The sequence below is a fragment of the Pogoniulus pusillus genome, chromosome 22 (genome assembly GCF_015220805.1).
Source record: "Pogoniulus pusillus isolate bPogPus1 chromosome 22, bPogPus1.pri, whole genome shotgun sequence".
Taxonomy (NCBI): Eukaryota; Metazoa; Chordata; class Aves; order Piciformes; family Lybiidae; genus Pogoniulus; species Pogoniulus pusillus.
The window spans coordinates 9,490,729-9,515,426 of record NC_087285.1 but is presented as its reverse complement, the minus strand read 5'-3'; the positions used below and the strand labels follow the sequence as shown (position 1 = coordinate 9,515,426).

Genomic DNA, 24,698 nt, shown 5'->3' with positions numbered 1-24,698 from the left:
AAACAAAAATGATTGCAAGAGAGATTCCACCTTGAGGTGGGTAACAGCTAACCAGGCCACTCTGCTCAGACTGCATGCCCAGGGCTACTCATTCCCAAGACAAGTAGCAGTTGATGAATATTATTGCTGTAGTCACAATAATTATGACTAAATCATTCCAGGCAGCACAGCAGCCCCTCAGCATTGCACTCTACTGCCCGATGGTCCCGTGCCCCCCATCTGCAGGGGCCACTCACCACGCAAGCTTGGGAGCTGGAGCTGAGGTATTATTAGCAGCACCGGTACCCGAGGTAGACACAAGCACCCAGTGTGGCTAGGCAGCACCCACGGGACCCATCTCCAGTAGCTCCAGCCACAGGGATGTGTAGGCTGACCAGTATTGAGCTGTGTTAGGCAGCATTGAGTGGGCTCAGCCCTGCTTGTGGCTGAAGATTGCTGGGAGTGAACCTATCACCTCCTGCTGTCTCACTCCATCAGCTCCTTGCCCTTGTGTTTGTGCAGAGGTTTAACAGCTACAGGTCTCTCTCACCACTCTCAGAGGTGTTTGCTGAGCCATTTGCAAAGGGTTAATGTAATTGAATATTCAGATGTAAGGAGAGGGGGGTTCAGGCTAACAGCAGCAAGAAAAGGTTCTGGGGAACCTTAAAGCTCTGCTCCTAGGAGTCACTAGAGTTACACAAACTCAGCTTGACTTGGCACAGGCTGCACAAACACAATTTCCACTACTCATTATTTTTTAGGGATGCAGTGGGCTATTACTCTCTGGGAAGTTAAGTGCTTAAGATAGAAATTGATGCTGTGAAATTGTTAGCAGACCACAAATGCCACATGCTCTCACCCATATGTACCAGCAGCCTTCACCCTGTCCCATAACACAGCTAGAAGCAGAACACGAGGCTGGCAGTGGCAATGAAGACCAACCCTCGAAATAAGCACTGGGACCAAGAGGAACATCTGCCTATGGGCATTAGACATTAAACTCGTGTGGCCAAAGCCAACAAGGGAGCTCAGCAACTGGTATTCAACATCAGTGACCCTCTGCCTGGAGTGTGATAACATCATGATGAGTTTATCAGGCTGCCCTTTGATGTGCTGACAGCAGCAAACTCGCTGTGTTGAATTTGCTGCAGCACAGGCGGAAGCATAAGAACCAAAACCACACTGTGTGAAGCATTATTGTTAAATTAAAAGGTGATAACCAGTCAACACCTTGGCTCTGCTCATCTCAAAGGAGCTCTGAGAAGTTAATTTAGAAACCTGACAATCAACACATCTTACAGGTACTGCCATCCCTTGAAGCCACTCTTTGATAGGTGAATGCCAGAGGAAGGGCAGATCAGCTCTCACAATCCTTTTTAGAGGAACACTGACAGAACTACACAAGCCTGTAGAGAGCAGAGGTTTTCCAGCACTAGGGGAGTCACCAAACAAAGTACTCTGTTTCACTGCAGGGGACTAACTGCAGTCTGCAAGGTTCTCCTACCTAAAGGTGGAGAACAATCAGGAAACAGCATTTCTGAGAGGGTTTATTACTACGTGCAGGAAGGTATCCCTCCTCGTGCCAGGCATGGCCACGGGTGCTGGTGCAGGCCTGAGGCTGAGAAAGGTCCTGGCTCAGCAACGGAACAAGCAAGACAGGGATTACAAAACTGTTGCTTGGAATCTTAGGTTAAGCCACTAACCTGCATGAGGTTCAATAAAAAAGACTTGTAAATGCTTAATCAGCAACAGGACCCGGTTCTAGAGGAAAGAAAAAGAAAGGCAGGGCAGACCCAGAGGGAAATACGTATCTACACCAGCAATGCCCTTCTCAACAGCCTGCTGCTTATTGAAGAAGCAGCAAAAGCTCCAGTGCACTTCAGAACACAAACACTGACACAGAAATTCAGAGCCCTGAATCACTTCCAACAGGGAAAATATACTGACCGCAGTCTGTTTGGAGGTCAAACAAAATCAATAGCCTTTCTCTCCAGTCTGTCTCTATACTAAGCTTCTTTCAAAGACATCCAGAGAAAATGGATCATCTTTTGTTGGTGTGTGTGGGTTTGGGTTGGGCTTTTTTTTTTTTTTGTTGTCATTTTGATTTTTTTTTTTAATGGTCAAACACTCATACGAGTAGAAGAAACTCCTTCATCCCTCAAGCTACTGAAAGGATTGTACAGAGGTCAAAACTGCCCACCAATTTTACTAAACAATAGATGAGTTATCCAGTTCTTGGGGAGGAAACCATGCTGGAAGCTGCTTAATGCTCCATAATAGAGGAAAAAATAAATCAAAGTATCTGCTTGATGGGGTTACGTTTAAAGCTGGCTGTCAATTAGTTCAAGACAGTTTGCTGTTAAGGAGCACAACAATTTAGCCCCAGGAGCTGAAGTTTGCTGCGTTTCCTCAGATTCCTCCCGCTGAGAGACAGATATTGGCTGCAGCCAGGTCAGGCACCGAGGAGGAAGAATGAGGCTGGAAGTCACAACCACAGAGCAGGATGCGGTGAAAGGGAGCCTGGCATCAGATACAGCAGCACTGGAGACTCCTTCCTTCCATTCAAAGCACACAGTAAATCCAGTTTGTGTCCAGAAAGGAGTCAAGATGATACCTGCTTATTCCACTGGTACAAAGTATGCCTCAGCATACTTTGGCACAGCACACACCTCTTAAGATAAACTCGGTTTATAATAAACTCTTGTGCAGATGGTATCATCTTTACAGATTTAAAGAGGTCACCCTGAGCTGAAGGAAAGGGCAAAAGGGCTAAAGTGGTAGAACAGAGAACTTTGCAGTCAAACTTTTAAAAATACATCCAATATTTTAAATAATACAGATTCTTAAAATCCCAATGCCAAAATCACAAGGAGAAAAGAGAGACACAAACCACAAGAAGACAGTTCCTAAGGGTCCCAACTAAAGAACCACTGTCTTCCAAGCAGCTACCACTGATGACTTGGTTAGCTCCGTTCTGACTATGAGTGCTGAAAGGCACTCACCACTACCACTGTTGAAAGACATTCATCAAATCACAAAATTATTTAGGCTGGGAAGGCTCTCCAGGGATTATCCAGCTCACCTTTTTGCTCAGAGCAGGGCCATCAGGGCAGGACACCAGCTCTCACTAGCTGTGCCCCAGCTCCTCTGCAATAGTTTGCTCTTCCTAAGAACACTGCCATCCTGGTCTTCATTTAAACACATCTAAGGGTGTGTGGTCAGGGTGTCAGACATGTGGCTGGAGAGGGACAGACACATCTGCACTGACCTGGGACCCAGCATCAGTGAAACTGAGAACAGACCTTGGGCCTGACCGTGGCGACAACCTTCTGTTGTTCCCGCAGTCACACTGAGTCACATTTACCTGATGGACATCGCACACTATTGATGGTGGCTGCAGTTGGTACCTACCTCAGCTATATTAAAGCTATTCTATGTCTCCATCTCCCCTCCAGAGAGCAGCATCCACATGGCATGCCAGCACCGGCAGCAACACACATCCTGACTCATTCATTGCATCTCTGAACTCACATATGCCACAGGAAGAAGGGTTTGTTCCACCAGCCACTGTAACGGGTGCCTTACTTCTGCAGGAACATATTTACCATCATCTAATTAGGATCTCAGCTTCTACTCATGCCCACACAGGTTTACTAGTTCCAGTGCTAGAAAGTGCCAGCGCTGCTCAATCACAGAATCAAAGACTCACAGAATGGTGACCATTAAAAGAGACCTCTGGAGAACATCTAGTCCAAGTCCCCTGCTAAAACAGGTTCACCTGGATCAGGTTGCACAGGATGGCCTCCAACTGGGTTTTGAAAGTCTTCAGAGGAGACTCCATGACCTGCTCCAGTACTCAAGCACTCCCAAATGAAAAAAGTTTCTCCTTAAATTCAAGTGAAGCCTGCTGTGTTTGGGTTTGTACCTATTGCCCTTTGTCCCATCACTGCCCACCACTGAAAAGAACCCAGCCCCATCCTCATGATCTCCACCTTTTAGATATTTATAAGCATTTGTAAGATTGCCCTCTCAGTCTTCTCTTGTCCAGGTTAAGGGGCCCCAAGTCTTTCTCCTCAAAACAGGTTACAGCAATGGTGACCATCTAATGTTCACCCAAATTCATTATGGTTGCAAGAACAACCGAGGCTGGGAGCCAGAAACAAAAGTGCAGTTTCTTTGCAAGGCTTTTTATCTCCCCTCCTCCAGTCCTCCCAGGTGGAATGTGACTATACAGCTCTTACACTTGCTTGTTAGCACCCCCAAATTAGTAGGTGTAAAGTCAATATCCTTTTGCCTATTTACTCCTAATGAGTCACCAGTCAGAAACTCAACTTGAAAAAAAACCTGGTTACAAATGCAGATGCAGAAGCAAATGAAATAAAGGCCAGAATCACCGCTGAGCAAACGTGGCACAAAGGCAAGGGGCTGGGCACACCACACAGCACCCCACCATTGTCACCAGCTAAAACCTAACAGCTTTGATTTGCCTCCTACCGGCTAAAATGGTTTGAAATGCAAGGTCTTAACAAAGGTGCAAGACACAGGAGGAATGGGAGGCACTGCTGGGCACTTAATCTCCTTTCAGTCTCACACAGGAGCTCCTGGAACAGCTCTGCTGAAGCCGGTGGAGTTTCATGAGTGTAGGAAAGAGGATAATCAGGCCTCAGATTTTAACAGAGACCCAGCCCCGTGATCCCTCCATGCAACCAGCAGAAATGTTATTTGGGATTTTTACTGGAAGTACCTTCAGGCAAGCTCCTTTGCTGCTGGAAGCTGGGACAGCATCACTGATCCCAACAGGGCAAGCCCAGCTTTCAGCAGCTGCGGAGTTCCCCCTCTGACACAATGTGCAGTTTGAAACTTGGAACCCAAAGCACCCCTCAGCCTGCTTCAGCACTAACACCCACACCACACAGGAGCCATGGACACACTGTAAGCCTCACAACTGTCCCTGGCCAAGCACTGAGGCCATTTGGACATTCTTTTTTCAGATGTATCTGGTGTTTACATGCCAGCCTATTCTTAGCCCTTCCCTACTGCTTCTTAGGTTCTTCATCACCTCCAGAGGCCGTGGGTGACGTTCACTACTGCTAGAGTTCCTTTTTCACATCCAACCCATTTCCTCTCCTGCTTGTCTTTCCGAAAACACTTGAGAACATCAGGTATAAGCAAACCACGCCAGCCATGCCAACTTGAGCCAGGATCCTGAGCTTCTGTCTCCTTCCATATGCTCAAACACCAATGGCATGCGTCAGCATTGTACCACTCAGGCACAACATCTGCTCCTCCTCCACCTCGACAGCCTAGCTCTTGGATGAAGAACAGAAGCAGCTGAGCAGCATCAGAGCACAAGAACTCCTCTCCATGGAGCTACCTGGGGCTGGATCCTTCCAGCCAGCACAGTTGCAATCCAGTTGCGATTACTGGGAAACTACTTGTTGAAGAAGACCCAAAATCACCACAGCTAGAAGGCGGCAAGGTCATGGCAGATGGCAGGGTTTTCTTATTGCTTTGGCATAGCTCATCAAAAGGGATGTTCGCAGCGTGCAGCCACGCAACTGTCTCCCTTCAACCCCAACACCTCCTCCTCATCACTGTAAGAAAAAACTGGGCTTTTTAACTGGGCCTTCTCACTCCCTTCACTTCCAGCTCGCCTTCCCCTTCTTGCAAGCGCTGAGACCGCAGACACTCTACACGTGTTCTCCTCAGCATCCGACTGGCAGGCTGTCTGGAAAATGCCAGTATTGGAAGGGCCTGGATTCAGCGGTTTCTGAATGCTGATCGGACACTATTTTGTTCAAGCCACAGATAGTCATTTCTGAGGGGTGTTTTCAGCTCCCTTTTTGGATTCAGGAAGAGTTCTGAGCGTCATGCATCAGCAATTTCCCCTCTTCAGAGCATCATTATTTTTCACCTTTCCATTGAGCCCCAGGCTCAGTGCAGTTTTGAAGGGTCCAGGCTCTTCCCTCCTCTTCCAGACAGGCAGGCAATGCTGCTGGCCTTGTTAATGTTTGCTGTGCTCCACCTCGCAGCTGCGGAAATTCCTGACTATCTGGGTTTGAAAAGAGCTGAGGTGAAATCTGAGCAATTCAAGTGCCTTGCTTTTTCATAAAGTCTAACACCTTTCTTGAGGAAACCCCAACCTGAAAAGAGGAGTGGTCTCACAGCACCTAAAAACACCAAATAATCACTTCTAACCAAGCTAGCAATGTGGTCTCCATTTGCACCACCTCTATAGCATCTCTCCCTTTGCAATGTGAGGTGAGGGAATAGTGCGACCCTTGATTTAGAGATGAGAGAGACACACACAAAGAGGTTCAGAAGATTAAATTCAGATCACTCCATTATACATGAGGAGCAAAAGTTCTTCTCCCTCCACTGTCTAGAGGGTCCAGCCTTAGTGTCCCACCATCTAACCTGGGCAGAGTGGAATGCAGGTTGCTCCAGCTGAACAACTTGGCTTAAGTCCACCAAACATTAAGTATCTAGCAAAGCACAATACTTGCTTTAGGTGTCCTCGAGCAGCAGCCTAGGGATATGCCATATTCTCCTTACTCAGACATGTGCTCTTTACACATCAAGTTTTGAACTTCCCATCCTGTCTTTAATTAGGCATGTCCTTAAGGAGATTATTGACATTTTTCATTTTCACCAAATGCTTCTCATGAAGGACAAATTTGTGGCCACTTGACAACATGCGTAGCAGTGTACACCAAAGCCAAAATTCACAAGACAATTTGTTGATGATGTTTTCCTTCCCTCATCTTTAAAGCAAAAGCAATTAAAAAGCAGTTTTTAAAATGTACCAGCCTATTCACAGGGTACTTCTAGTTGCATTCTCAAGAACCAAGTTAGAATCACAGAATCAGTCAGGGTTGGAAGGGACCACAAGGATCATCTACTTCCAATCCTCCTACCATAGGCAGGGACATCCTACCCTAGATCAGGCTGGCCAGAGCCTCATCCAGCCTGGACTTAAACACCTCCAGAGATGAGGCCTCAACCGCCTCCCTGGGCAACCCAGTCCAGGTTCTCACTGCCCTCACAGTGAAGAACTTCCTCCTCACTTCCAGTCTGAATTGCTCCACATCCAACTTTGCTCCATTCCCCCTAGTCCTGTCACTACCTGATATCCTAAAAAATCCCTCTCCACCTTTTTTGTAAGCCCCCTTTAGATACTGGAAGGCCACAATAACTGGCCAAATGCTTTGATATGAGGGAACCTCAGATACCACAACCCAAGGCTTGATAACAGACACTAGCATAGACCAACTGCAATAAAGTCAAAGGAACTCTCCCAGCATTTGTGCACCAAATCACTCATGACCTAGAAATACATTCAAAATTATGCAAACTTCTGTGAGAACTTCATCACAGAGTTGTCTGGGTTGGAAGGGACCTAAAAGACCATCTCTTAGTATCCACCCTGCAGTCCCCAGCCACAAATTTCAGGTAAAAGTAGCCTTTGTACTAATATGCACCGTATGCTTGCAGAGTCACGGAGGAGAAAGGGAAGCCTCAACTTTGTTTCTGCATTATTTCATCACAGCCAAGGAAGAACATTTAGTCAAGCAGCTGCTCAAGCTTCATGGGAAAAAAAAACGTAATCCCAGTATGGCAAGAACAGATAATATCATATTGACCTGTCTTCAGGGTCTGGCATTCACATTTTCATAACGTGTCTCAGAAGATAAATCACTATACTAATAATATTTGTATTGATTATCTAAACTGAAGCAGCAATCGACTCCATTGTCTCACTTCCTCCTAAATTGCTCACAGATGGGATCCTATTTCCTATTCTGCATTTCTAATGGGAACACTTAAATCACAGCACAGAATTATACACACACACACAAACTGTTAACAAAAACCCTTTTATGGCTTGCATGAAAATAGAGATTTTTTCACTTTGTAGCTTGCTTTCTAAAACTCCACACAGAAATTAAAAATTACTAATTATCAGTAGACCTCTAAATTGCTTCTCATTATTTCTGGGTCCTCAATAGTTACTGACAGGCTGTTGTTTTCCAGACCTGGAGATCTGGAATTTGGACACAGAACTGAAAGGCCATTTTTGTGTTGTTTCCATGGAAGTCAAGGTTCTTTAAGCCATCTCTAAGTCCAGAAGTATGGATATCAAAAATCCCTGTAGTGTCAGAAGAAAAATAAAGATGGCTTTCTGCTGTTACTACAGGTAGCAGACAGAGACTGCTGCAGAGAGCTGAACTTCAGGTGTGACACTGATCACAGTGGGAGTTTAGGGTAGCAGCTGTCAAAAACAAAAATAAAGGAAACTGGCAAACACACACATTGAGGTAGCTTTGTCGTGAATCAAAATGCAAAACGCTTGGATTTTTCTCCCTAAACTTCTCACTGTATCCCTCCTCATTGCAGAGCTTTCCCTTAGCCTAACACATGCACAGAATATGGCAGAATAAAAAAGGGAAAACATCTTATATGTACAGATGGCTCATATAAGAGGATTGTGACACATTTCAAATGTCTGACGAACCTCTCAGAATCTCCTGGATGATGAGGACAGTGGAGGCTCCCAGCCCCCGTCTCAGGTGCAGCCTAAGCCCTATCTCTAGACACGACTTCAGCCCCAGTCCTTATCCCAGTCCCAGCTCCACTGCCTCCATGCACGGCTCAACAAAGCAACCCTCTGGCCACAGCACCGCAGTTCATCCCCACGCCTGCTTTCCAAAGAGAACTCCACCACTGCCCTCCTACAGATGAGAAGATATTTTGAGAAAGGAGAGGGGGGGAAAAATATCAGTAAAGCAACCAGGCGATGTTGGGCAAGAAGGGAAAACACCCAGAGCCACGACACAGCAGCTGGAGGGCGAAGGCTTCTGTGGCTCAGGCCAGTCCCCAGGACCCATATGACTGTACAGCTGCCACGGTGAATGATCATCCCCTTCGCTGAGGTCAGCTCTGCCCCCGGGCTAAGTAAGTGAAAATAAATGATTTAGAAGATAAAAGGTCTTTTAAAAAAATTATTTGTCTTGTTGTCACGTCAAAACTGTAATGGGAAGAGACTGGAGGCAGCGATAGGGCATTTAAATAGGAAACAGCCACCCTGACGGTCAGCGGAATAAACTACAAAGGGAATCACCGCCCGTGCGGGGCACGGAGCTGGGCTGCCCAGGGACGGGCAGGCCCTCTGCACATACCTGGTTCCTGGCAAGAAAAGCAGGACTCTGAGTTCCCAGCCTATGGAAATACAGCTCTATTTAACTAACCCCATTTGCAGCTCGGGATACAGCTTTCGTCTTCCCCGTGCCTTCCAGCCACAAGGAGTTTATGGGTTTTTTTCTTCCCAGGAGGGGCATCAAAATTGATTTTAACTATTCTGGGACGGGAAAGGGTTAATCAGGTTTCCCAAGGCAGCTTGCTGTTAAGGTGCCAGAAACACCGAGGGGAAAGAATGACTTGCTAAAGATGGGACAATGGCACTGGTATTTTGCATTTGTTTCCAGGCTTTGAGATAGAACAAATGGGAGTCATTAGTGAAATGAGTTTAGGGAGTTCTAAATTAGCTGTCAGGCTGCCAAACCCCAAGAAGTGCTATGTCAGCTCATTAATTCTGGAGAGCACAGGATTACCCAAACCTAGGAAGGCATCCTGCAAAATGTAGAGTCAATTAAAGGAGGCTATTTTGCTATAATAATATTTTCCACACATATTACACCTCCTCGTGGAACAGAGCCCACTTCTACCACAAATGAAATCTCTGGCGGGATGGAGTGTGGCTGATGTCTAGACAGCTGTAATGTGCTCTCCATGGGCTTGTCCACTGGCATCTCTGGGAAGCTCCAGCCAGAACAGAAGGCGGGGACTGCAAGCTGCAGAGAATATCCCCCAGAAGGAAGGTACCTATCTCTTCAAGCTCCCTGCTTTACCCAGGACCTCAAAAAAGCACATGCATAGAGGGCGGGATATTCTTTACCCCAAATGCCCATGACACGTGGAGGCAATGCCTGGCATAATGCCTGCACCACCTCTTTAAATTTACTTCCCTCCTTGGTCTTCCTGACCCATGATTTGTTAACACCCTGTTAGCAAACCCTGTTAACCTCCCCAGTCCTCCTGTCTCAGGAGCATCTCTGGAGCTCTGAGCCAAACCGCACTGAACTCAGGGGACTCTCACCACTCAGAGCGGCTGAAAATTCTGGCAGTGATGATGTTGTCCCAAATCTGGTTCCTTTACCACCTAGCATCATTTTTTGTGCAGAACTGGAATAAAGCACTTCATGTCGACTGTTTTTGCACGAACCCAGATAAAGAACAGGATGCTGAGGAGAGCTGTCATACCTGTGAGGTGTCCCCTGTGTGGGCTATCCTCAGACAAAGCCTCCCATGTCACAGACTAGACGGTTGGTAAATGAGAAGCTTTGAAAAATAGATGGTTTATAACATTCGGGGGGGGGGGGAGGGGGGCAAGAGTTGTTTTTTTTTTAAACTATGCTAGACTCTGGGTCAACAGACAAAATACCCCTGGATAGTGACCTGGAACACGCCGACTAATCACCTACCTACATACACCACACAGACGGCTGGACTTGATGATCTCAGAGGCCTTTCCTAGCTTTAGTGATTCCATCCCAGTCACCAGGACCCTCAAGCGCTCACAACAAAGACAAGTTACCTCCCCAGAGAGGGCAAGCCCAAAGGCCCCTGGCACCCCCCTCGCCTCTCTCCTGATGGCTATCACTTCTCATCGCCCGCAGGACAGCAGTAGCCGGGGACAAATAAAACCCAAAATCACATGGCTGTGAAATACAAATGAGGCAAAAAATGCCTTCACCCAACCAAGAGAGCTCTGTCTCCCCAACTGCACCGGATACAAAGATCATGAACAAACAGGATAGAATGTCTTCTGCCTTTTGTGAAATGAAAATAAATGAAAGGATCTAAGGTTTCAGGTCACTGATCCCTCTCTTCCCTATCTGTACCATTTATCGGAGGTAGAATATAAAGGTTCCAGGTCCTTTTCTTCTGCTTTTTTATTTTTTTTTGTCAGCACTTTAATGGTTGTTTTTTTTCTTCTTCCCCCTTTCATTTTCTGAATGAAAGGACCACTTAGGAACCTGTAAAGTAATAAGTAGCTTATAACAGGAATATTGTTTTTCTGGGCCAGTGCAAACTCCTACTGAATAGGTCGAAGAGATTAAAGTAAAAATGCAATCTGTAAATAGATCAGTCTTTTAATTAGTTTATAGTCTGTTAAGAGATAATATTTTGCTCGCATAGATTGTTATCTAAAGATCTCAGAGCACTTTAGGAACATCAATTAAACCCTAAAAAAAAAAACCCATACAACCTTGGGAGATAGGTAAGTGTATTTAGATTAATTAGCGTTGCTGTGAGCAGCAGGCATTATTATTAGATTTAATTTCGCCCAATAATTGACTTATCTGTTAATGGATTCTAATTCATCTGAGAAGGGATCAAATCCATCTGATTAAAAGGATTACATCGACTCAATTAATTCTATTAACTGACTTAATTTGCCATTTAATAATTTGACACATGGGGCCAGATCTTGGCCCCAAAGAACACATATGCCAAAAATTACATCCCAGAATTATTGTGCCAGCAAAGCTGAGCATTGCAGAGCATGCGATTGCAGACCTAGATAAAACACTCCAAGGGCTTTCCTCCAGCCAGTTCCCCCAGCCCTGTGGTATCTTCTCTTCCTGGACCAGGGCTAGCTGATCATTTTGCTGTTCTTATGGTGGCTACTTAGAAATGAGTAATTCTCTGCCTGAGACTTGCCACCTCCCTTCTTTTCGGGGCATTCTCTTCAACCAAGAGGTGAGAAGTTTTACAGAAGTCAATAAAACCTTGCAATAAAACTAACCTGCCTTCAAAGGCAGGACACCCCTCCCACATCAGCCATTTGGAAGCTGTATACGTGAAAAGAAAAAACCCCAAGCAGTTCTTCACTTGGACACTGTTCTTTAACCAGTTGTCAATATATGGGAGGAGACCTGCTAAAATGGTATTGCCTCCCTCACCCCTAAAGCTGGTTAGTGCTAATGGCTAGTGATGAGCACTACGGATCTCAGACACAGCTACCTGCTCCACAGAGCTGCTCACATTAAGACTGGACTGACTCTGTCCTTGACTAATGTTACCTTCTCTTAACGAGACTCAGATGCTGGGAGAATTCAGGGCAGGAACCAGCTCACGGGTCTCTTTTCCCACATCTCTGGCCTTTTGTCAGGTATTGACTCTTGCTCAGTCTCCCAAAACTTTTCCCAGCTGTAATCTTTAGGACGTCTATCCACATCACCTCCACCATCATTTCCCCTGCCGGTGGGGACAGGGTAAAGACAGTGAAGAAGCTGTGGAAGACTGCACTGTCTGCAAGTGCATGGTAGCCAAGAAAGGAGCTGGGCACTGCCCAGTGCCAAGCCTGTCTCTGACTCACTGTGCCAGCATCCAGACAGTGAAGGGGTGGGGGGAGAGAAAAAGGGCAAGAGGAAAACCACCCATCTGCTGCTGCAGGAGGGTAAAGGTGTCCTCCTGCAGAGGCAAGCTCAACCAGCAAGACGGAGATGTGGATCAAAAGTTCGCAACTGTTGAGATCCTCAGACCAGGTTTAAGCCTTTCTCTGGTCTTGATCAAAGGTTACTCCATAATAATGCCTCGGGGGGAGGGGTTCCCAGCACATAATGAATCCTGTGTCATTGCCTTTGTATCCAGTTTTGGCTGTAACACAGATGGTTCTCACTTCAGTAACTCTGACATCTCTCCCCCCTTCATTATCACAGCTAGGAGCCCTGCATGGTCACATCCTGGACCTCCATGTCCCACCTCACTGTCTCCCCGATTATCATGCTCTAAATGTTCCTGTGCCAAGAAAGATGCTGAACAAATTTCCATAACCTTTCACTAGGGATAGGGATGAGAAGGCTTTGCATGTCGAGGACTTTCATTAGGAGACAGAGGGGAGGCACCAGGCGAGGTGCCAGCAAATGGCCTCCATGACTGGCACTCTGAGTTTTCCAGGAGTGGAGAGAAATAGGTGGCAAGCAGCAACACCAGCACCAGGGAGCTCTCAGACTGAAAATCTTGGGCTCTGCAATCTGCAGCACAGGCAGCGGTCAGGAGCGCGCTCCTGCGTGGGGATTTGTTGTTCAGACACGATTGCATATGTATGAAGGGGACAAGATGGGCTTTGACACATAAATTAGCACTTGTCAGCTGCTCACGGGCACACTTCCCTGCTGCACCCCACTGTAAATGCTGCCTTCTTTCACGGAGAGGAAAACCACATCACGCTACCTGACAGTCACCCTGGGCATGAGCGCTCCCTGGGCAGGCAGCAGCCACTGGTTTACATATCAAACCTGAAGGGGATGAATGCAATCAAATGACACAATAATTAGCAGCCAAATGGCACTTTACACTCCTGTTTTATCTGGAAATTTGGGAGTGACAAAGGACAAGGTTGATGAGACCCCAGAGCAGGGCTTTCTCTGAGAAACTGACTCTTCTCAAGAGCTGTGGGGGTTCATTTCACACCAGCCAGGTGCTCCCTAGCTGTCACCTCCCATGGCACAGCTCACCTTGCTCCCCTGCATATATTGGCAATGACAGTCACTGCTCTCAGCACTAGGCACAGAGTGTACCACATCCTGCCTGAAGCTCCTGAGGGAACAATTGTTCCCAGACATTGACCTGCCATCATCAAAGCTCACCTCGCCAGTGCTGCATATGACGTTAATCTCATATGAACTTGCACACTAGCCAATGCATACGCACACCTCTGCAGCAACACATGAATGTACACCTCCAAGAGAAAAAGAATCCATTCTCTGAACAGCCCTAAAATTCTTCTAGCAACTGCCTTGAGCAAGAGCATCTCTGCCACAACCACCTCAAAGTAAAGCAGAATTGCAGGTTATCATGATTCAGCCTGCCAGCACCATCTCTAACATGCTGCTTGTGTGCAAAGCACCACGAGAATAGTTGAACATGCTGCTAGCCCAGGGGATGTTCAATTACTTGCATTCCTGTAGGATCTACATGCCTCAAGATTCAACTTAAGCTCTGGGGAACACTCAAATCTCCAAAGTCTGTTTTATCTCAGCTCAAATCAAATATCCCCCAAGCCTAGAAAGACAAGAGCACTTCATTGAAGCACTGGATTCACCCAAACTCGAGCCTGCAGTTCATGGAGAAAGAACAACCCAAATCACCAACTTGGGTACCGTTTATGAGTTACATAGACACTCCATGAGCTCATCCATCAGGCAGAAGAAGATATTTCTATTCAAGCACCATCACACACTAATAAAATCCCATGTTCTTAGCACAGAATTTTGGTGTTCTTTTTTCCCCGCTTTGAACCTGCTTTCTGTTGCTCATACTTTTCTCCCAGAAGGTTTTCAGCCCAACATACAGGATTAAAGCAGACTTAGGAGTCTGGGGGATCCTAGTTAATATTCTTACCATATTTATCTCCATCTTCTCCTTTGGCACTGATCCTCCTGCCGAGCACTTGGATGTGTTTCCCGCTTGTCCTGCTGTAGAGCTGATAGAGCCGAAGCTGCTTCCTGCTCACGTCGTCCCTCGCTCGCGTCTGGTTCTCCACGTGTATCCGAAAATCTACATTCTCCTCGGCAGCAAACATCTGAGAGGGCGTGGGGGAGAAAGAATAGAACAGGTCATGAAACAAAATGAGCATCTTGGGCAGAAAGACTTCAAACCAACCTAGCAATGGGCACTTGGCCTGAGATGACTGGGATTTGGCTGCCCTTCCCTTGACAGCTATGGCCAGGAACTCAACATGGCATTGGCTCTTGATAGTGAAACAGACCTGGGTTTTCACAATCAAACTGGGGAGGCTCAAGTAAAAGCTTCTGTTCAGTCCTGCTTTGATTTAATCCTGGTCAGACACACTGGTCATAAATTAGCTTCTCCTTCGCATAGTCTCTACCAGGTTACACAGACACATGTGGGAGAAAGGGGATGGACAACTCTATTGCAGAGAACTTGTTTCACCTTCAGCTGATTCCCTGGATTCACAGCTGACATCAGCAGACTGGAGTCTAGTTTTGCACAGGCATAACACCTACTGGGATAAAAGTATCACTTGCATGTGGGCACTCTTCAGCCTAAGGATTTTGCCAGCTCTGCTTTTCAGTGAAGCCAGCTCACTCGTGTCTGTCTATGGAGGCACCTCTGCCCCCTCAAAAGGGACATGGCTTAGGGAGAAATCACAAGGACCAACAAGAGCTGAATCAGCACATCCAGGTGTGAGGTTGTTATCAGCATAGGTCTGATCCCTAAGCCACTTCATCTGTTTTTTATGGCCAATGGATTAATTTAACCTTAGCTCACTACAACCTTCAAATATTACCAGAAACTTTCTCTGACACATCTGCCCTTCTCTGAAGGTCTTGTTTCCTATCTTAACTGCTGCCAAGACACACCAAAACAAGATTCCTGCTTTTGCTTCCAGAGAAACATCTTGCCTTGCCCAAGGTCAGAGGCCCAGACAACCCAGACGTTCTCAAGATGCTCTCCCAAAGGACAGGTTAAGCAGCATGCATCCAAAAGTACTTCACACCCAAACAGTATCAAAGTCCAGAAACTGCTCCACAACCCGTCCCTGAGAGTGTTTGCCCCAGCACACTGTCCACTCCTAACTCACAGATGGACAATATTTTGGTGGCAGACTTCCCTTCACAAGACAATTAATCATTTGGAAACCAAACCCAAAAGATTATCAAGTGGCACACAGAACACAACAGGCAATTTTTAAGTTGACCAAGACAAAGACCGTTCAAAGTCTACTCATCCTTGGTGAGCTCTAATGCTACGTACCACTTCTGTGCAACCTGCTCTAGTTGCAGATGTCCCAGATCACTGCGGGGGGGGGTTGGAATAGATAACCTTTACAGGTCCTTTCCAACCCTAAACACTCTATGATTCTATGATTTCACTGCCAGAAGTTGGGAGGAGAGTGCAGAAGCTAAATGCACAGGCTTCAAAAGCAGGCTCACAGTAATGCAGGATCCAAACAGGCACTCACAAGGTGACGATGGAGATGACAGGCAAAAATTACACAATCACAGCAATAATTCCCACTCTCAGAAAACAGTGCAGTAAGAAACTGTGACCCACAGCTGAGGACCTGAGAGGAGCAGCAGCTGCAGCGCCTGCCAGGAAGGCACTACAGGATGCCAGCAGAGCTCACGGCCATCGCCAAGCCAGGCACTTCTCTCTCTCCTCTCCCAAGGTACCATAGCTATATTCAAGCACAGTAAGCTGGACTTGACTTTTAATATGAATAATTTTTTCCCCTGAATCTCTTCTTGCTTTCTTTTCAAGTTCTATTGTTGTGAAGGATGCTGAACTACTAAAACCAGAGATGTTCCCATAATATCGACAGTCTGCTTTGTGCCCACAAAAGCAAGCCTATGTGCAGTTAAACTCTGGCTCCACCATTTTAAGATTTAAAACAGATTTTAAATCAAGATGACGTCGTTACATTGCTTTCACCACATGTTAATGAATTTCACATTTTTCTAGGCAAAAAAGCCCAACAAAACAGGTGGGATCTGAAGCGGGGGGATGGGCAGGTTGCTTTGCTTTCTTGGAAACTTCTGACAGAAAAGGCAATCTGTTTTCCAAAAGATGGCTTCATTCTCTCTTTTAATTGTCACTCCAGCACTCACATCACAGATCCTGTCTATAGCCGCAGTCCTCAAGTGCACCCTGAAGCACTCATGGAGCCATCCTGCACTATGGTGAGTTCCGAACACGCAGTAAAGTCACCTCTGCATATTCGTTACCCTTCTTCTGGCCAAGATCAGCTAATTAAGTGTCACCTCCCTTCACAAGAAGGGCACACTGCAGCCCAGAAGGATGATGAGTACTCCCCCAGCTGAGGGCTTGTCTGGCATCACCCACAACCCCAACCCCAATGGCAGCATGATGCAAGGTTCAGTGGGGACACTGACTCCTGAAATGAAGTCAGCTCAAGAGCTTCTCTATCCTTCACTTCTCCAGTAACAAGGCCAGCGCTAATCCAGGGAAATAAAGTTCTGGAGAAGGAAGGTGCTACAGGTTCTTCTGACATCTGACCTGTCCCCTGGTCAAGCAGACATGGACCAAAGCAGCAGTGAAGCCCCCAGGACTTAGCTGTCTGCTTAAAGATAAGCATCCACTTAACCAATCTGTTGAAACAGGATGATGCTCTGCTGGAATGTGGCCAAGGTGAATTAGCCATGCCAGCCTGGGCTGCATCTGGCCCACAGCAGAGAGTATCAATACTCTAACATAAAATTTCATGCAGTGTTGATTTCATGAGATAAAACCTATTTGATCATTGTTGGAGCCCATTCTCACAGTCTCCCTGCCCTGAAGAGCTCACTCCCTCAAGCAGCTAACTTTACTGAGGTAAGAAAGTCCATTTATAGGTGCCAGAAGAAAGACTCTCTTTCAAAATTAAAAAAACCAATCAGTCACATATGCCTCCTTCAGTAACTGCTCACCCACACTAGCTCAAGAAGGTTCAACAAGACCACATGCAAGGTCCTGCATCTGGGTCGAGCACAAATCCAGGCTGGGCAGTGACTGGCTGGACAGCAGCCCTGAGGAGAGGGACTTGGGGGTGCTGGTGGACAAGAAGCTCAACATGAGCCAGCAGTGTGCACTTGCAGCACAAAAAGCCAACCAGAGCCTTGGCTGCATCAGGAGAAGTGTGACAAGCAGGGCGAGGGAGGTGATTCTCCCCATCTATTCCACTCCGGTGAGACCCCACCTGGAGTACTGCATCCAGTTCTGGAGCCCCTATTACAAGAGAGATATGGATGTGCAGGATTGTGTACAGAGAAGGGCCACGAGGATGATCAGGGGGCTGGAGCACCTCTCCTATGAGGACAGACTGAAAGAGTTGGGGCTGGTCAGTCTGGAGAAAAGGAGGCTCTGAGGTGACCTTATTGTGGCCTTCCAGTATCTGAAGGGGGCTACAAAAAAAGATGGAGAGCGACTTTTTAGGATGTCAGGTAGTGACAGCACTAGGGGGAATGGAGCAAAGCTGGAGATGGGGAGATTCAGAATGGAAGTGAGGAGGGAGTTGTTCAGCATGAGAGGGGTGAAAGCCTGGAATGGGTTGCTCCAGGAGGTGGTTGAGGGTCCATCTCTAGAGGTGTTTAAGGCCAGGCTGGATGAGGCTCTGGCCAGCCTGATCTAGGGTAGGGTGTCCCTGCCCATGGCAGGGGGGTTGGAACTACATGATCCTTGTGGTCCCTTCCGACCCTGACTGATTCTGTGATTCTAAGAAGGTCACCTAAAATCAAGTTTGTCCACCCCAAATACATCTGTAGCCATCACAACCACACACAAACGAATGGAGAAACGTCTTTAAGTCCCACTTGCAAAGTTAAGGGCTTGCACTTCTCTTCCTCAAAGCAAAAGGAATTTTTTTTAAACTATTATCATACACAAAAGGACCACTTTTTCTTTTGGCACTTTAAATCTGTTCTTCCATACATCCACACTGTAGGTAACAAAATCTATGAGTGCTGGACCCAGAGCTCAGCACAACAGGTCCCAAACAGCCCAACACTCTCTAGGGACAGGAAAAGGATTTCCTTTATTCCATTACTTTATCTCCTTCAGTGTTTTGGTGGGATTTGGGGTTGTGTTGTGGTCTGCTTGGCAGATATATCCAACTGGTACAGGCTTCTGTCTGTGCAGGGTATATTCAGCATCTCAGGATAGCAAGTTTCACATAACTCCCTCTTGCTCCTTGCCAACAATTTATAGCCTACAAAATCCCAGTTGATAAGACAGAGCATCAAATTCAGCTTCATTTTTATTCTTCCTCTTTACTTCCCCCCCCACCCTTATTTTAAATCAGTCCCTCATCTATTAATCATTTATTTATCACTACATTTTTCAGTGATACCACACAGCTACGAAGACATCCTACAGTTAGCAACACAGAGCTTATGCAGGGAACAAACAGCTTTCCTTTTACAACAAATATCACCTCAAGCCTCTGACGCACTGAATGCACCAGAAGTGCCTTACTTCTGGAAAGCAGCAGCTCTTCTTCCTCTATCTGTTGTACTCATCCAGCCCTTCAAGGTAGGTTCATTTAGCTCTACCACCTCTCCAAGCTGCCACAGCAACCACATCTGCCCTCAGACAGCCCACACCGGGAGATTTCCAAGTGCTTTTTTTTGCTCAGACAATGAGCGCATTTCATTTTAAATGGCTTTACAACCATCCTTCAGCTTAAAGAATGACTTTCCTATTTGTTACATCCCAGATGGAGGGCGAGGGAAGGACCATTTCACTGTTGCAGCCTAAGCTTTCACCATTAAGTCATCCAAGAAACGCTCAAGAACAGCAAAAGCCTCTGACAGCTGCACTGCCATGTTAGTCCTACACGAGCTTGTGCCACATCTCTGCAGTCAGCGATGCCTTGCTGAAAGCAACCACAGCCCTGCCAAGGTCAATGAAACCCTCACAGTGCCAAGCCATGTTTATGGGATTTGGCTTTCCATCCAACCAGCCTCCAAGCACTTCAAATTTTCTATTTTGAGCTTTTCAGTAAAATGGGATGTTAATTTGTTATTGTTCATGTCACAAAGTGTTACAGCATGAGATGTCCGGGGCTCTCAGCATGGCCAAGTCAGCTGGGAGCTGGACTTCAGAATTTCCTGATTTTTCTGCTTTTTATCCTACAGAGCCTCCAAGCCTCAGAGAGCAAACCATATGTCATTCCCCAAACTGAACTAGGAATACTAAATCCCTCTTGCTAAGGGCCATACCGATTGCAAAAGATAAACAAATCAAGCCATTCAAAGGCCTTTCAAACCCCATCTGATAAGCAGGAAATACTTATTACCTTTCAGCCATCAAATCAACTTAATATTAATGATTTTCTCCATGACCTTCTAAACACATGAAAGTTAACTCAATAAGGTCATCAAGAGGATATCCAAGACAGATCTCTCTCAAGTCCACAAAGGCAAGCAACAAACCACTTTGCTTCCATGACTTTGGCAAAATTCCTCTATGCCAATTACAGGAGGATTTGCTAGCTCACCATGACAGCCATCCTCGATGTGCAGTGAAACACAATGCACTCCTTATTTGCTGCTTTTTTCTCCTCTTAACTGCAAAGTCAGTCCATCACCAGGATATTGTTACGGAGCCCAGTTTGAAGTCGGAAAGAAGTGGATGTGCGCTGCTTTGGCATACTCACTTCTCTGGGCTCAGAAACACATTTGCAAATTCATCTAACACAAAGAATCTCCACATTCAGATGTACAGCAGAAACTCCAGGCAAAGGGAAAGGACACTCCAGAGTCACACTCTGTGCATCCAGTGGTGTATGGCAGTGTCAGGACCACATAAATGTAAATAAGCTCCTCAAAACAATAGGAATTAGATCTTTGGTTTGGTGTTGATTTCTTCCTCAAATTCACACAGAAGTATTTCTCCCTTGAAAAACAAACATCCAAAAAGCTGTGTTGCACTCTCAGCCTCTGGATATGCCCCTTGGATGATGACTGTGTACCCTTCAGGATGCACTATGAGGAAGGGCAACACAGAAGACATCGTTGAAAACAATGCAGACGTGAATCATGGAATGGTTTTGAGTTGGAAGGAACTCTAAAGATCACCTAGTTCCAATGTCTCTGCCATAGGCAGGGGCACCTCCCACTAGATCAGCTTGCTCAAACCTTCATCTAGCCTGGTCTTAAACACTTTCAGAGATAGGATGTCCACAATTTCTCTAGGCAACCTGTTCTAGCATCTCACCACACTCATAGAAAACAACTGCTTCCTAATGTCCCATCTAAATGTACCCTGCTCCAGCTTTAAGCCGTTGCCTCTCATCCTATCACCAGAAGCCCTTTTAAGAAGCCCCTCCTCAGCTTTCCTGTAGCCCACTTCACATACTGGAAGGCCACAATAAGGTCTCCTTGGAGACCTAGGGAGACCTCCTTCTTCTCTGGACTGAACAGACCCATTTCCATTAGCCTGTCATTGTAGGACAGATGAGACTCTTTAGGAGATTTGAGCAATGGTGTTTACAGAGTATTTCACTTGAAAAGCTTTTTTGATACTTTGGTTTTGCTGGGAAATAGTATTTCACTGGACAAGTATGAAGGTCCTACTTAAAACCCAGACACCAAAAAATCTCCCTCCACATCCACTTTATAGCCTTGTTCACAGATCAAATCAGAAACCATCTTTTGTCTCTGCTTTCTTAAAAGGCTGTTTCAGAAGCACTTCCTTAAGATTCTCTGCCTTAATGTTCTACCTTGTGTATTTGCATTCAGTTTACATCTGGTTACTCTTCTTCTGAATGTCCTTCAGCTTGACTAATACTTTCTCCACTTGTGCTTCTCCTTGCAATACATTCAAGCCATTCCCTTTCTCCATTCACTTCCCAACCTCCATTCCCAGCATGCTGGGAAAGAAAGAACCAAATCAATTCCACCTCCCCTTCCACACCTGCCCTTGTCACAAAGGAGTTCCAGCCCACAGTAAAGATGGGTGCTGAGCTCTCCCCTAGCATAGACTCATGAAGGAGTCATTAGCCCACCACAGGAAGAAACTGAGCTCTCCTTGCTCATGCATAGATGTGCTCTACAACTGAGCCCCTCATTTCTTTGACTTGAGCACTTTTGAGTTGCTGCAGTGCTTGAAATTCAAGGATCTTTGCTCTTGCATAACACACTCAAAGTGCAGTGGATGTAGGGATGAAGCTGGAAGGAGAAAGAAAGGGGTGATAAGGCGGTCAAGCCTGCCCATCCCTTTGGATTTCAGATATGCTAAACAAGACCTGAAGAGAAGACATTTCCAGGGCTCAGAAGAGGGGGCATACAGATCAGAGTGGTGACACATACTTGGATCCAAAAGCTGCTCAGCAAGCAGAGTCTCCTTGCCTCTTGAGAGCTGCCTGCTGCATTCAGAGAGGCCATACATTAAATCTCCTTGGGCAGCTTCCTCTTGAGACACACAACCCCTGAGAAATACAGCCAATCTCCCTGAGATCCTGCCCACTTGCCAAGTCATGTCCCACTGCTATCCAGCTCCCCTAACACAACATGTCCATTGCCCCTCAGATGGCAGACAAGTATTACTGAGCCTGGTATGAAACTGGGAGGAAGGCAGGAGGGAGTGCCAAAAAGCTGGAACCTGAGAGAGCTTGAGGAAACAAATGTTTTATGGCCCATCAGTCAGTATTTGGCCATTTTCTAGAGAAAGATGATGCTGCCTTCTCCTTCTGATGATGGACTGAGCCTCAGCCAGAACTGTTCAAACACACTATTTGGAAGATGGTGACATTTTAAATTCGTTCCACCCTGGGAAATGGCTCGGTCTGGGGAAGAGCAGGGTTTCAGCCTTGATTAATGGCTTTTCAAATCCCAGCCATACTCCTGTGCAAGCAGAGGAAGGGAAGGTGCCTCTAGCCAGTGCTGCCTGCTGGAGCATCAGGGTGTTGCTGAGGTGCTGTGATGCAGCTCCCTTCAACAGGCTCCAACACCCCTGGAGATGCTCCGCATCTGCCCTTTTGCACCGATTCAGAACCAGGTCACTAGCAGCAACCCCCTGGCTACGTTATTAAGATGCAACCATGAATCACAACAGCAGCCTGCAAGAGGAGCCCACGTCTCCAGCATCCACTTTCCCCTGCACCGGAGCCTGTGTCATGTCAGGTTGCAGCTGGAGTGAAGGGCCCAAGACTGAGCCACCTCCCAGCACCTAAAGGCATATCTTTCCCAGCAGAGCAGCTCCTGCTACCTGTGCTAGCCAAAGCAAACCAAGCCTGTGCATCTCAGCTGCAGGGTTGTCTGAAGGATGCTGCCTCTTGCTACAAGCTCCTGACAGTTTTGATTCTCTGGAAATACAATTCAGACCTTAATTATTTTCCTTGTTTTCCCCCAGTTGTGATAGATCTTTGTTTTAAATTCAGGGCTGATGTTATTTTACAGCAGCTATCAATCAGGCAACGAGCACGAGGGGCTTTTTCTTTCTTCCTTTCTTTCTTTGTCTCTCTTTCTCTTTAATGCTTGTTACATCTCTGCTCTATACTTCCTCTCCACACAGAAATACCCCTTCAAAGCTTGATATTATTGAGCAGCTTTCAACCATGCCCAACAGAGCCATGTATTCTCTGCGTTTGTCCGGCCTTTGTTTCTAGGAATGAAATACCAATGGCTGAACAGTGTGACTTCATTTCACTCCTTCATTCCAACACTTGTTCTATTTCTATCCCACTGGGTCAAACTCACCTATTGTGAGACCTCACCGATTTCAATTACATCAGGGATTAATTTGTTCCATTGCGTTGAAGCTGTTAATACAATCCTGGCTGGCTCTAGATGAGAAAAGGCACGGTGGAGACCTCCCTCGCAGGCAGTGTGTTTAACAGCGGTCTTGATCTTCAGTTTTGTTCAGCGGTGGGGTGGTTTTTTTCTTCTCTTTGTGCCCCTTTGCCCCTCTTTTCACAATCTTCCCCTTCCTTTCTAAATTGCCCTTATCAGAACTGGGTGGTCCTTCTGACTTCCACCGCGACTGGCAAAACGTTGCCTTCCAAAGCCGCTGACCAGGGCTTGAGAGGGAGGTCGGTGCTGGAAGGAAGGTCCCCAACACCATGCACATGTGATCACTCCAGCTCTGGCACCTCGTCTGCCCCAGCATGATTTCATCTGGTTGCTGCAGATCCTCAAGTACCCAAAGGGGTCAGCAAGTCCTTGGTTTTGCAGCTCTGACTAGTCGACTGAGGTGTCAGGGGGAAAACAGAGATTGTCCATGATCCATCAGCTTTCTACACCACCCTGAAATGCACATTGTCAAGTAATTCTACTTGTTCTTCCTGGGATCCTGAAACTGGGAAATAAGCATATGAGAGACCTTTAAACTGTCCAGCTCTGTGGAGTCACAGGAAATCTATGGTATGGGTTCAAGGTGATTGCACAGGGGTTGGACTCGAGCTCCTTGCGTCCCTTCCAACTCCTAATATCCTGCAATCTCAGTAATCCTGACCCAAAGTTGCCATTTATATACGTGATTCTCTCTCAGGAAGAGACAGAATCATGAAAGCATAGAATACTGAAGCAAGGAGATTTAGGGTCATGTGGGTCCAAAGCAGTTTGGTTTTGCTCAAGTGCTACAATTCTGGCCACAAGAACCACTGCTTTCCCATTTCAAAAAAATCCAGCCATCTCTTAGAGAAATTATGTTTGTAGGAAATAGTGTGATGATTCCAGAGTAATAAGAACAGGAGGAAAAAAACAGAGCATATTAAAATATAACCAAGTAAACAGCTCAGCAAACAAATCCCTCACTTGCTTGCTGAGATACAATTCAATTGATAGGTTGGCCTCGATGATCCTAGAAGGTCTCTTCCAACCTGGTTGATTCTGTGATTCTGTAATTTCCATGGTGGTTTCTTGAGGTCATCTCAGGTTTCTATGGGCATCTCTGTGCAGCCTGGACTGCAGGGAGGTTCAAGGGTTAATGCTACACTTGTCAGAATCACCAGACAGCAGTTGGATATGCTCAGATTCAGAGATCCAAAACTGTGCCCACCTTAAGCACTTGGCTTTTCAAAATACACAACATTCACATTTACTACTGCACTCATCTATCTCTTTTTGCTGGGAGAAACATAGGACTAAGCTGGACTGGTATCACCTGTTTAGCTCTGACACTCAACTTAG

At 46.3% G+C, this 24,698-nt stretch overlaps 1 protein-coding gene across 3 annotated transcripts in view; it reads right to left on the bottom strand.

The window, feature by feature from the left end:
• FGF18 (fibroblast growth factor 18) overlaps positions 1-24,698 on the bottom strand; it is a 76,775-nt gene that overhangs the window by 31,802 nt on the left and 20,275 nt on the right. For all 3 annotated transcript variants that reach the window (XM_064161645.1, XM_064161646.1, XM_064161647.1), the window contains one exon: positions 14,449-14,629. In XM_064161645.1, the coding sequence (XP_064017715.1) occupies positions 14,449-14,629 (181 nt within the window). The remainder of the gene's footprint in view (positions 1-14,448; positions 14,630-24,698) is intronic.